Consider the following 18,120-nt stretch of genomic DNA (forward strand, 5'->3'; position numbering starts at 1 on the left):
CCTTGGATAATTTTTTATGATTAGGATATCTTATTGATTGATGCAAGAGGACACACTTTATGACCTGTGTAAAGTTGTAAAAGGGTGGACAATTGCATGAGTAGTTTAAGTTGCAAGTCAAAAATGAAAGAGGATTGATATTTCAAAAATTGGTTAGTACAACAAGTGACAAAGAAGAGATGTGTACATGATGTGCACAAGTAGATGATGTCTTTGGTATTGTTGTCAAAGATGGAGAACTATGACACTTACCATCTAGTTACACAAAGAAAGAGAAGATGATGATGTGTATGAGAGAAGATGTTGTGTTACCATAATGGATAGATGTCAAAGAGGGAACTAATGCAATGAAGAATTAGAATTGGTATAGATGGATAAGTGTAAAGAAGAAGCCAAGATAGAGTGTATTTGAGAGTGCATGGATGTGAATTAGAATGAAACTAAGGATATTAATGAAGATATAATATAGAACACAAAAGGCATTATTAGCGACAATCCAGGGAAATAATTTTTCTATTGGATGGTAACTAGAGGTATTTCCATCTATGCCAAAGAGGGAGATTGTTAGAAACTACAATTCAAATAATTTTTATATTTTCATTGATATCAAACCTTATTGGTTAGATATTTACTATTAGCATAGAGGGCCATATTAGTTGATTCATGAAGAGTATTTAAAAATAGAAGATAACAAGATGAACTAGTAAAGTTATTGAGAAAAGAGGAGTAAGTATGTTGGAATTATAATGGGCACTTGATAAGTTTGTCTTTAACAAGATAATTTTTTGTTTAATCATTATACTAAGTGAAGAACAAAGTTGTGTTGAAGTATGGAAGAGATGTTTGTGATACAATAATAAGTTGAGTAAAAGACTAAGCTTGACTAAGTGACAATTTACTAGGTCAATGAAGAAGTTGAAGCAAAATATTAAGGAACTTAAGAGACAGTTGAGAAAATAGTATTAGCTAAGTAATAGTTATGGACAAGCAAGTTGAATTAGAAAATTGAAGTAAAGACCAAGTGTAGAGAAGGCAAATCAATCCAGCATAAGTTGAGGGAGACATAATCAATAGAGACCAAGCTACATTGAGATGACTGAGTTGGAGAACATAGTGATGACCGAGTGTCAACATTTTAACAGTTTGGGAAAGAATCAAATTTTGAGGCTAACACATTTAAATTTTGAATTGGTCAAAATGCATAAATGATAAGGATTGATCAGCTAGCATATTTAATGCATGAATTTATTTTGTTAAGTGATTTAAGGTGAAGATTCAAAGAGAAGTTTCTAGAAGTTTCAAGAAAGGATTAGAAGAAAAAATAATTGATAGATTCAATAAATTTGATCAAATCCTAAGATCTACAATGATGTTTATGTTTAAAAATATCAAAGCTGCCTATTTAAGGAGGCATAAAATATGTTTTATGGTTGTTTATTGGTGATTTTTTGAAGAACACATGAAGAACCAAGTAGGAGAGGAAAAATGAGAAGTTTGTAAAGAGTGATTTCTTTAAGGGTTGCCAAGTAGATCAGAGATGGAGTATTTGATGAAGTCTAGACAATGAACTATAAATGAGCCAAATGGATATCTAAATTTGCAATGTGAGTTGTATTTTATCATATCAAACCTAGTGGTTACTTTCTGTCCATTATGGTAGTAAAGTCCTATAATCAAGGTGACATTCTAATGGAATGATCTAAAGACCTCTAACAAGGCCACTCCTAATAGGATGATTAAATCCTTTAACAGGGTCACACCTAATAGTTCATTTTGTAACCTTTAATAGGGTTGGCTCTTAAACAAGCTCAATTTAGAAGAGTGAAAAGTGGTAGCATGTTACTTGGTGGTTTTTCCCGAATTGGGTTTCCACATTAAATCTTGGTCTCATAATTATGTGAATGTTGTTTTCATGATGCATTCTATTTATTGTTGTTTATTTATTTTTATTCACCGTATACTAAACAAAGAGCTAGTAATGAGATGAATAAGTAAAGTTGCTATATTGGTCAAGTGGTTTTGTGAGTTCAAATAAATAGTCTAAAGTTGTTGAAAGTTGAATTGGTACATTTGGACCTTAGGATAACTAATTCACCCCCCTCCTCTCAGTTGTTATATTATTCTAACACTTGATTCTCTCTCATGACCTTTTAGACATTAGCATATTTTTCCCATTTATTCTTTCTCTCCCTTTATTTATTCTCTCCTCCTTTGACAACAATGACAAAGGTAACTATAAGTTCCAATATGAAATTTATAAAACCTTGTAGGTGTACCTCGTATCTTGCATGTATTGTTTACATCACTTTCATTGTAATTATTTTTGAACTTCGGGAAATAATCCAATAAGACATGAATTGATACAACATACATCATTACTTAGTGAATTTTGTATAGGAGAAGGTCCCCCAAATTACCTCTTAGATACTCAAAAGAATCCTTAGGCAATGGCTTAGTAAACATGTTAGAAATTTAAACTTTAGCCTTCACATATTCAAGCATTAATTATTTATCGTATACTTACTCCATTAAGAAGTGATATTTGACTAATATATATTTTTTCTTTGCATGCATCGCCAGATTCTTTGATATATTTATTGCACTAATCCTATCAAAATAAATAGTAATAGGATCAATTATCTCCTCTTACATTTCTTGTAATAGTTTCTTAATCTAAACAATATTGGAACAATTTATTTCAACAAAAACATACTCCAATTCAATAGTAGATTGTGAAATGCAACTTTGTTTCTTGCTCAACCATGTAACTAGTCTTTCTCCTAAAAAGAAAGATCCACCACTTCTACCATTTCTATCATCAAAATTACCAGCCCAATTTGCATCAGTATGGACTTTAAGTGTAAAGTCATTATCTTGTGTATACCACAATCCAAAATCTCCAGTCCCTTTAAGATATATGAATATCCTCTTGACATCAATCATATGTATTTTCTTAGGAGTATAGGAAAACATTTCAATAATTCTAACTCCATGTGCTATATCTGGTCTACTACATAATATATTGAAGTTTGCCAATAATTAATCTCTACTATGTTTCATTTAACTCAATATTAGTATCTTTTTTTTATAATTTCACTCTTATCACCATAGGTGTACCAGCTAGTCTTGATTCATCCATTCCAAATATTTTCAATATTTCCTCTACATACTTAGACTGAGTCACATATATACCATCCTTTATTTGATGAACTTGTAAGCCAATGAAATATTTAATCTCACCAAACATTGACATCTCAAATTATTTTCTCATTTGACCAACAAATGATTTTCATAGCAAGTCATTTCTACCAAATATAATATCATCCACAAAAATTTTAGCAATCAATGCCATATTTTCATATTCACTTTTCAAATACAAATTATTGTTTCCATTGTTCTTACAAATCCAATTTTAAGTAAGTATAAATGTAACATTTCATATCATTCTCCTAAAATTTCATATTTTTCTCCCAATGCTTTCTTTAGTCCACATAATGCTTGTTCAACTTGCAAACTAGGTTCTTCTAATCAACAACAACAAATCCTTCTAGTTGCTCTATGTAGATTTCTTCTTCAAGTATCCCATTCAGAAATGTAGATTTGACATCCATTTGATATACTTTGAATTTCTTCTAAGTAGCATAATTCAATAGTTTTCCTACTCCTTCAAATCTTTCTATGGGTGCAAAATTCTCAACATAGTCTATTCCTTCTTAATAGACATAATGTAATGCCTACCCCTACTTGACTTTTCTATTGTAGAGTTAGATTATTTTAGGTCAATTTTCTGATTGCATTTTATGATTATTGGTACTTGGTTACCAAACTAGATTAAATGTATTTCGTATTCAGTTGATATGTGTGTTGAGTTACTATGTTATTTCATGTATTCAAGATTATTTCTATGATGATATATATGTATGTTTAGTTAAGTGAGTTTAGTTATTTCATGATGGTTAAGTAGATGAAATGCTTATGTGCAGTTATATGGTTACTTACCACATACTTGCATGTGTAAAGTGTACTTGTTTGTTTTAATTTATGTATGACATTCCTAATGTGGTTGAGGAAAGGAGTTGTAGTCACCTGCTAGTCAAGATCTAGACATGATGCACTAGTTCCTACTATTTCCTCTTTAGTTTAGAATATATGTGTTTGTAGATGCATGGATTTTATATTAGATTGTAGGTATTGGGTATCAACTTCCCTAAATTGATAGGATGAGCATACCCTATAACAATATTTCCATGGTATAAGTGGGGAGATAACTCTTGAGTCAAAATCCTAAACCCTAAACTAATTGTCCCAGAAAATAGGACAAGTATCTGAGTTAGTTTCACCTTTCTGGATTCGTCAATTAACATGAATTTGTGATTTTAACCATAGAATTGGATATTGTCCTTTGTCTTCAGTTGATTTGTCATTTTTGGTTTTGTGGGTATGTGATGATTTTCTGTCATAATTAAATCAAATTAAAAGATAATTTAATGATTTGATTTAATGAAAATTTTATAAAGAAATTCAATATTTAATTAATTGATAAATTAATTCAATAAAAGAATTAAATTTAAAGATTTTATTAAAGTTCTATTGTTGGCATATTTATATTGATTTAATTACATAATAATTTATTTAAGAGTTTTATTTTAATAATAAATACTAAATAATATTATTAGTTGAATTAATAAATATATTATTAAATTGTCTAATGATTTAATAAGAGAGACAAAACATAATTTAATAAAGCTTATTTTAATTAAATTACATAAAGCTTATGCATGAAATCAATATATAATAAATTAATTAAAGAGAGAAAGCAAATTAATTTAATAAAGATATTTTAAATTGCAAAAAATGTGCATGAAAATGTAAAAAGATAATTAAATATTAAGAGAATATGGATCAACGAGTTCCCTTTGGTGATTGCACAATCAGAGCCCAAATTTAGGTGAGAACTCTTTATCAAAGATTGGGAGCTCATTGTTGGAAATGGGGATTTTTGGAGGACAATTTTAGGGAAGAAGGTTTTTAGAAAAAAGGGATTGTTTTGCATGCTTCGTGCAACCATCATTTTAGCATCAGATCCAGGTAGAATCTAGTGGTTTGTTTGTATAGTGGTTTTTGTTCTTAAAACTTATGTCTTCTCTATGTTTATTGTGTATTTTGGTTTCAAATTGTTGTTTGGGTTGAGACCCTTATATGCAAGTTTATTGTTGTTTGATTGAGAAATATCTGTCTATCTTTGAGAATTTGAAAACCCTCATATTGAAATTATTGCTCTTCGTTTCTTGAAAATATATGTGGATGAATTTGATTGTTCCTCATTTTTAAAATTATTTTGATTATCAGTCATATTTGAATAAGAGATAAAACAAATTTGAGAACTTTGTTTTTATAATTTTCCTATTCGATCTGTATTAGAAATTTATTTTAAAAATTATAGTAATAAAAATTTCCATAGTAAAAATTTACTGTGATAATTTTTGTCACATTTTCGGATCGAAAAAAAAATGTGAAATGCTTTTGGTGGGGGGGAGGGCGGGTGTTGTTTTGGTTGTAGAGAAAATTGAAAAATACATATATAAATTTTTATGGGGCTGGGGACCCCATCTCCCACCATTGATTGTCACTAAGCAATGACTTTCCAAGGACAGTGCACTACCATGGTAGTGTCCAACTATCCAAAGAAAGTCCGCTACTACAAAGGGAGAGTATGCTACCTTGGGCAACCTTCTCTTTTTGGGGAAAGTGTGATTTGAATTGCATGTGTTCTTTGCATTTTATTATTATTATTGTTTAAGTTTTATTTTATTTTAAATATTATTAATATTAATTAATATTAATAATTATTATTATTAAAACTTTATTATTAATATTAAAATTTTATAAATATTATTTTATTTTTTAATTTAATAATTATTATTATTAATAAATAATATATTATATATATAAGGCCAAAGCCTACAACACAATGGTAAATTGTGAACCTTTTATCAAAGAGGTCTTGGGTTCGAATCTACTCACGCTTAACAAATAATAATAATTAACATAATAATTAACCTTGGCGTCGGCCTCTTACCAATCAAATATATATATATATATATATATATATATATATATAATTCTATTTTTAATTAAATAATTATTAGTATTAATAATTGAAATTGGGAAAATATAAGTAACTCAAGCCTTTGGATTGATAGTTGTTGTCATATTTAATTGACTTTCAATAAGATTTTTGTTTCTATTATTCTTGTTCTCTCAGAAACATTAGCAGATCAACATTAGGGGAATTTTATGATTCAAGAACCTTAGTAGTTATCATACTTTAAAAAGACAAAAATTGTGTCCTGTTTTGATTATTGTATCTTGTGTTTGTTTGATAACTAATTGAACTATGAAACTATGTTTAAACAACATTATATGAATTGTTGAATAGTTTGAGATTCTAGTGAACTTGGGAAAACCTTAGTGAATCTAGAAACTAGAGAAATGAAACTTGAAACTCAGATTGAGATTGAGAACATTATGAATTGATATACTTGAAAACAAAAATGAAAACTTTAAAATCTTTAACGAAAATTAAACCATTGTGTTTTCTAAACCTGATATTTGGTGAAAGTTACTTTTGTATGTACTATTTTTATGATGTGTGATTTTATTGTTAGGTTTCAAGGTTGTCTTAGATTTGACTAAGTTAGGATGTTTACCAAGGGCTTGGGGGTTTGTTCTATGATGTCATGAGGATATTTTGTATATGATATTTTATACAAAACCATGGTGATGTGTCATGTGTATTCTATGAGGAATTTGTTCAAATAGTTGTTATTACTCTATAGAGTTCTTGTGTGAAACTGAGGTGAATGGTGTGACCTATTTGATATAACCTTTGAGTCTTCAATCAATTGTATTTGGATTTCTTTCCAGTCACTTGTATAGGATTGAAGTATTTGTATGATTTGTTCTTAGTGATGTCATGTTATGACATGGATTGGTTTATGTGTACTTGATTTTTAGCAATGATATTTTAATGCTTTCCATTTGCTTGTTTAAGAACTGATGTATGGTATATGGTCTTTTGAGATATTTTGATTTTACTAAGCTTAGGGTAGGTTATCTATATGTGGTGTTGGGAAGTGGCTTGCAATGGAGGCCAAGGCCCTAAAGAGGCTGACGGGTAACCCATTGTAGGTTATTTAATAAGTGATAAAATTTCATTAAATCTGTTTAAAACGAATTAACAAGATATTGGTACCACAAAAAGTCACTAGAGAGGTCGAGTATTAAAAGACTAGTCGATTAACCTTAGAGATGACTTATTAGTATGCCTTGTCAGTACAAAAGAATACTAATGCCACATAGAGTCACTAGGGGGGCAGAGGATTAAAATACTAGCCAAGTAACCTTAGAGTTGGCTCATACGATGACACTTGCCCACATGCATAATAGATTCCCTATGTGTCTTTGTTGCCTCTAGGTTTAGTTGATACTTGTGTCTTGGTACCCTTTGAGATAGTTTTCTTTAAGGTGATTCCTTGAACCTAGATGTTGGTTTTGACTTTTGAGTTTTTAATCTTGTTTGGGACTTGAGTTTATCTCCTTAGCATGGTGCGAGTGGACCCTTTTGGGTTTCATGAGGTTGGGTGGTAGTGCATTTTCTTATAGCATTGAGATCTAACTATCAAATGCCATTGCTAGATGTGTTTGTGCAGATGTTCCCTTTTATCTGATCTTGTATTTCTATGATGGATGGTTATGCTCTAAGTGTATTGTATTTGATTTCTTAGATCTTACGAGATGATGTAATCTATTTCATGATGTATATTATTTTAGCCTTTTATAACCTGTGACCTATACAATGGATGAATATGCATTCAATTTATTACCAAGTGGTATCTTATATAATTGTATATTATTTAAATGGAATTTGTACTTGTAGTTATTCTTTAATATGGATGTGATATATGTAAGATTTAATAATAATTAAACTCAAATCTAATTCAATGTCATGGGACCCTTAAGAATTGTAATAAGTTTTATGGTATGTGTTTATGTGAATGCAATTAATGCTTCCACTATATTATATCTATTACTATTAAGTTATTATCTTTCAAAAAAAAAATTGGCAGACTTAGTTAAACTTTAGGTTAATCTCTTTTCGGCTCCTTGGTAGGGTGTTACACAAAACCTTTGCAATCTATTATTTCTTGGTTTCTCATCAATTCTCCATTTTCATTTAGCTTATTTCTAGAAATTTAGTTCGTTCCTATCACATTCTATTCTACAAGTTTGAGTACTAGTGTCATATTGGACAATACAATTGGAACAATTGTTATATTGTCATTGATGTCAAATATATTGGTTAGACAATTTGCTATCTGATCCTAATCATGCAGCATACATTTTTCTTATTCAACTACCTAATACTACTTGAGACTATAACCATTTTACAACTTATATATAAGACCACCAACCACAAGTCAACTTATCCAATTACTAATTTCTAATACAAAGGAAGTGAATTACAAATAGGTAGGTCAACACCTAAATCATAAGAATGAGCCCAGATGAATGTATACATTGTGTTGTGAGAAAAAAAAAGGGGGGGTCAATAAAACATATTACAACATAGAATAATGTGTCAGCATGCATTGTAAGTTTTTCATTGCATGATTTAACCTTACACCTTGGTTGTTAGAACATGAAAACCATTATAAAACCAAACCAATATTAAGATAACTGCATTTGTAGATATTAGAACATCATGCAAAGCTAGGAAAATTATCCCCATGATGTCTAGGTCATTCCTTAAGGATCACATAAGAAAAAAGACAACTAAATTGATCATAAGCTAAAAAAACATGAAAATATCCAAATGAATAGTAAATAAAGAAACTAAAAGTAAATAGTCTTGGGTGATGCAAGATTTCCAATGACCCAAGAATGCTCCTATATCATTTTCCATAGTCCCAATTGTATCTTCCCCATCCCAACCCTCTTCATCATTTATTTGGTTTATCCTTGTTGGGAGGTGGATTTAGTTAGGTGATCTTTCTAGTTTGGTATGAATTATGGAGTGTGCATATCACATGGGTTTCTCTTTGATTGGGGCTAATGGTATTCACAATTTTTTTGATGGATCTCATTTTTGACTTCTCTATCCCTATTATTGGTAGAGTTTCTATTTATTTCAGAAACCTATTCTTTATGGGTCCTAGGATTGTAGTTTCTCTATAGGAATTTATGGCTTCTTTGTGCCCTCACTAGGTGTGGCTATGGAATTTCATGACCTTTCATATGTATTTGACCCCTTGCTTATGAATTTTTCCATTATTGAGGGTCAAATGGTGGCTTGACTAATTCATTGATTTTCTTTGGCCTTGGAATTTTCTTTGTCTTTAGATGTGACCTTGTGATTGGGAGATGGTGTTCCTCAATATTGTGTTGCACTTTTCTTCTTGGGACTACTCTACTTTCAACAAGGAGAACTAATGGTTCTGTAGTGTTCTATATAATGAGTATTGTCTATGGTTTAGTGAGCCTTATCGCTATCTTTGAAGATGAGGAAATTGAGACTGAGGAAGGGATGTTGGGTTTAAAAGAATGTTGGATGCCCTTTACATGAGTACTAGTGTTGAAGTAGTTTGGAAAATAAAAAAACATGTTTGTTCTCTTATTTGGTGATGGGAGTGGTATGATATTGTACTCCTTGTAATGGGATTATATATATATATATATATATATACTTTTATAGTGATAAAGGTATGTAGGGGTGTGGTATTTAGGGATGGATGTTAGGTGTACTATGTGCGATGGACGCCCTTTTCATATTTATTATTATTGAGGAAGTGATATCGTATATGGGAAATGGGTTCATTCTCTAATTTACTAATGAAATTTATTTGAGGTTATACTACTTTTACTAAGATTGGACACTACATTTTTGTGTTATACTCTTATGGAAACCAAAGGTATTATAGGTTTTGGCTTTGTTTATGGGAAGGGAGTTAGTGGATCTTCAAGCTTCTACAAAGTTGGAGTTGATTGGTTGGTAAGCTACTTATTAACATGTTTTGATAGCATTTCTAGTGTTGTAAAATTTATTTTGGTTGTCACTTTTGAGACTAGTGGTATTGGATTAAGTTGTGATGGAAATTGTTGATTCTCTTAATTTTAATTTTTTTTGTCCATTTTGTTTCGATTATCCATTCTTACTAGTGAGGATAGTGGTCCTTTTTTTTCTTTTGAAATTTGTTGTTGATAGTTGTTACATGCTTTGTTAATTTATTTTTCTTTTTTTGAATATTGTAGTAGGACTTTTGGGGCTTATTTCTTACCCTAGGGAGATGGGGGCATTGTATTAGCTAGGATAAGGGATTGATTTTGTTAGTTTTCTCATTCTTCTTTCAAATTTTTTATGGAGGAGAAAGCATTTTCTATGGAGGTGAAGACTTTCTTTGTGAAAGAAGAAGTGTATAGCTCTTCATTGGACTTATTTTGTATTTTTTTATTGGATGTGATATGGTTTAACCATTTGCTCCAGATCCTACTAGTCTATTCCTTCCATTCTCTTATAAATGTGGTCTTCTTTTGTATTTAAATGGAAAGGGGTTATCTATTTTGGGGATAGGTATTAGTAGGGACAGTGTTGTCCTGAGAACCTTTTATTTTCAAAGAGGAAGAAATGAGGATCCTTTCATATTTTCTTTATGTGATTTCCCCACCCTATGGATTTTCATATGTGTCTTGTTAAAGGCCTTTTTTGGCCTCTATGTTGTAAGTAACTAGCTTTGGCACCTTAGTCCATATGTGCAATTTTTGAAAAAGACAAATTAATTTGTTGATAGTGTGTTGTTGAAGGCTTTGTTTTTTAATAGCTAACATTTTGTTGTTATATTATTGATTTCTTAACATCCCTTGGGTTATGGTGGTGTAAGGGTTAAACCTCTTGTTAGGCTTCTTATTTAATCAAAACATTTTTGGACTATTTTAAATAACATTTTTTAAATATTGAAACTTTCTTAGATGATTATCTATTTATTTTTATTTTGAATATAATATTTGACTATGAATAGACAAATAATTTCAATAATATATAAGGTTAAATATTATTAATTAAATGAAATGATTAACTATTTTGGTGAATAGTGTTCTTAAACAAATCCAATTAGTCTATGAGCTTAACAAGAGTGGAAGATCTTGATTATGCACACTCCTTAAATTCTCTAAAAAAGCATTAAAGATAAAGAAAAGGGCAATGTATGACTTTTACCTTTGACCTTCATTCCATACATAAATAGATAAAAATATAAATAGTCTTTATAAAAAAATTAAAAACTACATTACTTGGATCAACGTTCTCAATTATATAGATTTTTTATCCTATGCACATATTTAACAGTTAGTAGAATAACATTTAAATTTTATTTACAATAAATCTATCAAACACACCTTTCTCAATTGTTAAAAAAAGAGAGAGCTCTAATACAATATATCTTTGGATGGATTACTCTAATGAATCTATGTAAATAATTTATAAGTATAGTTAAATGCATAAATTTGTAATAAAATATTACAATTTAATAGATTATAGACATCCCACTCAAGAAAAATCTATTAAAAATCTTTAAAATACAACTTATTCACATGAAAATATCATAGTGTGCTTCATTATCCTTTACAAATGTCATCTTCATTGGTTCTACACATCTTCATGCTAAAAGCATACCTACATATATTGTAACTAGTCTATTCATTTAAAAGAATTTTCTAAATTTTCTTATCTTTTATGATAAATATTTGAATCTTTCGAATGGATTTGACTTTTATAGAATGTGTTGATCTAAAATTGACAATCCAAAATTTATTTTAACATTGATCTATCATCTTATTCTTGGATAATATTAATGTCTTATAAATGTCATTTAAAAAATAAAAATTATAAATACAATTTATTAAGATAAAATTTTAAAGAATTATATTGTTCATATGTTTTATTAATAATATGAATATGTAAAATTTTATTTTATTTAGTGTTTTTCTTATCTATTTCTAATCTTTATATTCCTTATTGTACTTGCAAAGAAATACTATTGGAATCATTTGTCCAATAGGTCAATTGAATTCAAACAATAATATATATATATATATATATATATATATATATATATATATATATATATATATATATATATATATAATTTCTCAAAAATTAAAGTTTCTATTAAGGTCAAATTTAGATTCTTAACTTTTCATTATACAAATTTCATTTATTTGCATTCTCATCGGTTCAAACCAAATTGTGTTATAATGATGTTTTTTTCCCAAAGCATGAATTGTTTCCTCCACTTTGCATTATTTTGGACAATTCTCCTCCACCTTTCTCTTATAAACAAATCATAAAAAAATATTTAATAACATATATATTAAATGTGTAATTTCATTTTATAAAAAGTATGGCTATTGATATTATATTATTTAATAATAATATAGTACGATATATTGTACCTGTTATACTTATTTTAATCTCTATGAACATTTTAATAATTATCATTTCTATAAAATATATTCTTAATTCATTTAAATTATGTGTATTTATAATAATTAAGGAAAAATGCTAAACTAAGATTTCTTTCTTTATTTTCAAATTCTAATATACTTTTCCAAATTCTAATTCATAATATAGTTATATATTACACAATTTTAATTTACTTTAGAAATACATTAGATCCATTATAATAAAGAAAATTATATGAAAATGCTCCAAAAAATAAATAAATAGGTTCCCAAAATTATTTTTAAAATGCACTCTACAATTAATGAAATTAAATTTTAAAATAGATACTTATTGTCTGATATTGGAGTTTATAAATCTTTAAAAGAGTTTATTAATAACATAACTTATGTGTATGTCACTAGATATATACTTAAACTTGAGTACAAATTTATCTAGTTCAATTGACAAAATGTATCAAAGTGTTAATGACTTATTTTCATGATTTCATACAATGTAAAAGTGACAATACAATAGAGTTTACATAACATCATATTATTTCAATTATATATTTATAATTATACTTTACAATTTGTCAATCATAAATTTTCTTTTGCATCACTTTTTCAGTACAATATATTTATATTTATAACGATATTCAAGTTATGACAATTTAATTTATTAAAAATATAAATTTAATTTATATTCAATAAAGTCAATACTAATTAATTTTAAAACAAGTGCATACCACTAGTGACACTTGTTAAATCTACCATACATATTATCTTTATTTACAAGAAAAGTTTAGAAAATCCAGCATACATATTGCCTTATCTTATAAATGGCAATATAACCATATTGAAATTCCATCATACAAAGTGGTCTAAAATGTGTGGAGAACGAATCTTACATAAAATTATCAAACAAGGAAAATAAAGAAAGAATACAAAGGACTTTATTAACCATAATATGAAAGTACAATGGAGATAGGTGGGGAGAATCCATGCATGTTTCCTAATATTCCTCATGCTATCCCAAAGACCCACTTATTTTGCATAAGAATATATGCGGTAAAGAAGGCATAAAATACCAATTAAAATAAAAAGTCTCAGAAGAAACGAATCATTTTAATTATGCGTAGCTCTAGATGAGCTTTGGTGAGGTTTCTTGACCACCAGCACGGGGCACTTGCAATGGCGTGTGCAGTGCTCGCTCACACTCCCTGACACAGCCCTGCCACAATCAATCACAATTATTTTAAGCATGGATCAAAGAAAGAAACGTGTATTTTAATGAAGTATAGAGATAATAGGACTGACCTTAACAAGAAAAATATCTTTATGTTCTTTTAATTATTTCTCATTATTATACTTTATCAGTAAAACAATTTCAAAACTAATCACCTCTTAACAGCTCCATGACCATGAGTTCCAACGACTACAAGATCAGCTTTCAGTGCATTAGCTGCCTCACAAATTGCATACTTTGGTTCTCCTGTCACCACCTTGATCTCTACACTCACCTGCTTCATTGACTTATTTGCTTAGTGTTACAGAGTTATGATGTTTCATCTTGTGATTATCATATTAAAAATTCGATAGTTATATCATCTGAATATCATAACTTGATACAAAATTGTCTGGTACATGTCAGCCATATTAAAAAAATAGACAATTGAATTCAGTTATCTTATTAGCGAAGAGGTCACCTTTAAGCATCACACACTAAGGAAAAAATTAAGCTTAGAAAAATAAATCAACTTTGACTATTTAACACTTTTAATCTAAAAATTTAGCCTTAGTGTGTGATATTTAAGCGGTTCAATCTTGAACCACTACCTACACCCTCTCAAGAAAATATAAACCTTACCCAAAAACAGAAATCATCTTACATGTCTGTGTTAGACAACTTTGTCTCTAAAACTAGTCAATCAAAACTAGCCCACTGAATTAAATATCATAACTTGACATGATATGAAAAATCTCTTCCACTTATCAATCAGTCTAATGATCACTCACACCATATTGAACAATTAAAAACAGAAAACTTTGAGATAGTTTTTTTACAAATATTTAATTGTACAAAGTAATATTTAATGTAATAAATGATCTCTACATCATAATATCATAATTAACAAACTACATACAATAGCTCTTATATGACTTAGTAAATGATATCAACTAACTCATTATTTAAATATCATAATCTGACACTCCGTGAAAAATACCTCATACTTATCAACTATGCCTTCTTGAATTAGAAACAAAAACTTACAGAGTGTTTGTCACAAATATCTTTTGAATGGGATAACACTCTCTGTGTGATGTGGTTTCCACCTCTTCCTGCTATATCCAAGGCGTGATGACCGGCAACAGCAGCCGCTGTGGAAACAAAAAAGAGGAAAAATAGAGTGTGACTTTCTTCTACTATATGTGATGTTTAAGAGTGGCCAAAGCTCAATCTAAGTACTCTTATATTAGATAGCTAAATCTATATTTATTTTTTAAATTAATGGCACATATTAAAAAATATGAAATTTTATTATACCATGGCCTGCAAATGCAAATTTGGACACAGTTGGGGACTCAGCATGCATAACAATGATATGTTGATGGTCTTTTTCTTTGAGGAGGTTTTCAACAGCCCACTGCAATGCATACATGCTTTCTTCACTTTCATCCACAGCAACCATTATTCTCTTTCCTACTCTGTCAGACGCCGCCATTGATACAAATCTCTCAAACTTTGGAGGAAAAAAAAAAGTCAAAAATAGCTTAGAATCTTCTACCCAAGCAAATAGATAATGCAATTCAATGAATTTGATAGTTGAAGCAATCCTCTCTATCTCATATATATAGATCTATCAGTAATATTCTACTCTACGTTTCAGTCTATTTCATGGTGCACCGTATGTATACATTTGTCCCAAAGAATCATGCAACGTCAAATTCCACCCTGTAAAGATTGTGAAGGAATAAGACACCTGTGGTGAAAATTTGAAGTATTGTTAAATTTAAATAATTCAAATTTGTTGGGTTATTTCAATGGTCCTCGTTGGCTCAGTCCATGATATTGTCTCCAAGACAGGTTGTGCATCATTGGAAGTTTTATTCCCCAACTTTTCACGTGCTACAGTTAACTATTGACCAATCATCAGTGAATTTTATTCGAGTGGTTCCAAGTCCATACCTCTCATCTTCAACACTTAGGCGGTGGTCATGGTATTGTATACTTTTATAGAGCTTTTTTGTGGAATCAAACTTTACGTCCTTTGTTTTCACATTGAAAAAATAATATTGTAATAACAAATATAATGTTTTTGATTGGAGTTTTGTGTTTCTTCATAGTTATATATATGATAATAAAAATAGTAATGTTGTATATAAAGTTTGACCTATCTATTTATTCTTATCTATATGTTATTTTATGCGCATAGCATTATACTATCTTTATGTTTGTAGAGTGGGGGTCTATTTATTGATGTTATCTACATTGTAGTATTTTGTTTCTATACAAATTCTTATTTATTAATTTTATTCATCTAATTTTTCTGGATATGATCATTAATCTATAGGTAGATGTCATGCTTTGTGATTTCTCACTACCTTTCTTGGTCCCTAGTTGGGACCATGTGTTTGTTGAAATTTTCTAGATGAGAAATGAGGTGAAACAATTGCAATAAATATTGTTCATAGTACATTCTAAGATTAAATATGGTTTTATATTGGATTATCATATTACTGATAATTAATTTCTTTAACCCTACATATTTTAATATGTCATTTCAATCAAGGAGATTGTCCACTTGTGTGAGTGCTTTGGGTGGAGAACATATACAAAAGACATTCTAGGTCCCACTAGTCTAAGGGTAGTAATCATTATGCACAATCCACTCTAGGGCCCTAGATTCTACATGTACTACAAAATTTGATGGGAGTAACATTTGGCTATGGAGATAGTCACCCAAGATCTAGAAGCCAAGTGGAAAGCACAATAACAAAAGAGAATCAATATGACAAAAACAAATTGCATCATTGCCAAGAATGCAATAGAATAAATGAGAGTACATTGAAGACTCCTTGATTAAGTAGGCCAAGATGAGAATGTAGGCAGGAGTAAAATTATGATGAGTATCATTATCTTATAACATGATAGCTAGGACACAACTTATCACACACAAAATATGGAAAAATGGAGTTATCTGCCCACTAATAGTGGATCACCCTCCAAAGTGGAATCAAGTATTTGTGGACATGTAAAAATAACTCTAGACATCTTTACTCCCCTTTTCAATCAAATTAATAATCCCTTTATCTTTATAGTTAGTTTTAACTAATTAATTGTGATGCATCAACTTTTGGCAATCATAACTTTTGACTCGGATGTGGATTTTGGCTAAAATTTTGACCTTTTATCGGGAGCTCGAAATTTCATTTTGGCCTCCGAAATTGATTTTTTTCTTTTTTTCCAATTTTTTAGAAAGTTGTTTTTGTATTAAATTCGAAATCATATTCTTGATTTTGTAGATTAATCGGCAATTCATCTTGTCTTTGTTGGGGGCTTTTCTTGGGAAAAATTAGGATTCATAGGATGGGTTTTGAAAATTACTAAAAATGGAAAAGTCTATTTTTCCCAAAAAAATTGGCCAAATATGGTAATTTTCAAAATTTTAATAAGTAGTTGTTTTCTTACATTGTAGAGGCGGAATAGAGTTGGAAAAGTTTAATGAAGAATCTAGCATTCTGAAACTTCTGTGTTGTGTAATTTTCTGAGTTAGTGTTTTGAAGGGTTTGCACTACATTAAATTGTATGTATGACTCTCCTCTATATATTTAATTAAAGAGGTTCACTACTTCCTCTTATCTCATAGTATTTAAGATATTTTTAATACAATCCCGTAAGAAATCAAAATCCTATTTAATATATTTCACTCCTTATTGCCAATTCGAATAAACATATTTTATTTTTAAAAGCCCATTATATCCCTTTATTCTCAACCCATGATTTAATTAAATATAACTTAATTTAATCAAAATCTAATCTAAATCCTAATCTACTCATATCACCCTCATTGTACTTCTTGGTCTAATCCTAGATTAGTTGGCTAATCTATGTGATTCATAAAAAAAAAGCCTAAGTGGTTGTTCACACATGTGTGAGAAACCATTATCAAGGTGGCCAACCAACTTCCTTAAATTATCCAACCATGAGCATTATACTTTCCCCCTCTTCAATCATAAATGCCTCACCTATTTCAAAGTTTTCCAAACATGTGTGAGTGACATTGGCCTTGCCATTGCAAATGTTAACAAGATCTTTGATAGAGTAGTTTCACACTATCTAATAACTCTGTATATGATAGATTCAATGTAAAATAATTTTGAACTTATTAATGTATGTATTGAATTATATATATCTACTAACAGATTTTTGTGTATATATTAAGTACTTCAAAATTACAAGTCATTGTTTGAGTAGAGGTATTTATACTGTTGTAGATGTACTTCATATTTCTATAATATATATCAATTTCCATTCGCAGCAACAGTATATAGATATATATGTGTATATCTACACACACACAGAGATATATATATCTATGGGAGTAGGTTGCCATGTCTGTAGGG

The 18,120-nt window shown here is 29.3% G+C and overlaps 1 protein-coding gene across 1 annotated transcript; it reads right to left on the reverse strand.

Annotated features, from left to right (window-relative positions):
• Positions 1 to 13,426: 13,426 nt before the first annotated feature.
• Positions 13,427 to 15,372, reverse strand: LOC149571253 (uncharacterized). The gene is made up of 4 exons (XM_089808803.1): positions 15,041 to 15,372; positions 14,768 to 14,874; positions 13,897 to 14,015; positions 13,427 to 13,726 (listed from the first exon to the last, which is right to left on the reverse strand). Exons 1-4 carry the CDS (start codon positions 15,216 to 15,218, stop codon positions 13,621 to 13,623), a joined length of 510 nt encoding a protein of 169 aa, XP_089664929.1. The 5' UTR covers positions 15,219 to 15,372; the 3' UTR covers positions 13,427 to 13,620.
• Positions 15,373 to 18,120: the final 2,748 nt, after the last annotated feature.

Source organism: Cupressus sempervirens, chromosome 2, assembly GCF_028749045.1.
Source record: "Cupressus sempervirens isolate cs-2001-9-10 chromosome 2, ASM2874904v1, whole genome shotgun sequence".
NCBI lineage: Eukaryota > Viridiplantae > Streptophyta > Pinopsida > Cupressales > Cupressaceae > Cupressus > Cupressus sempervirens.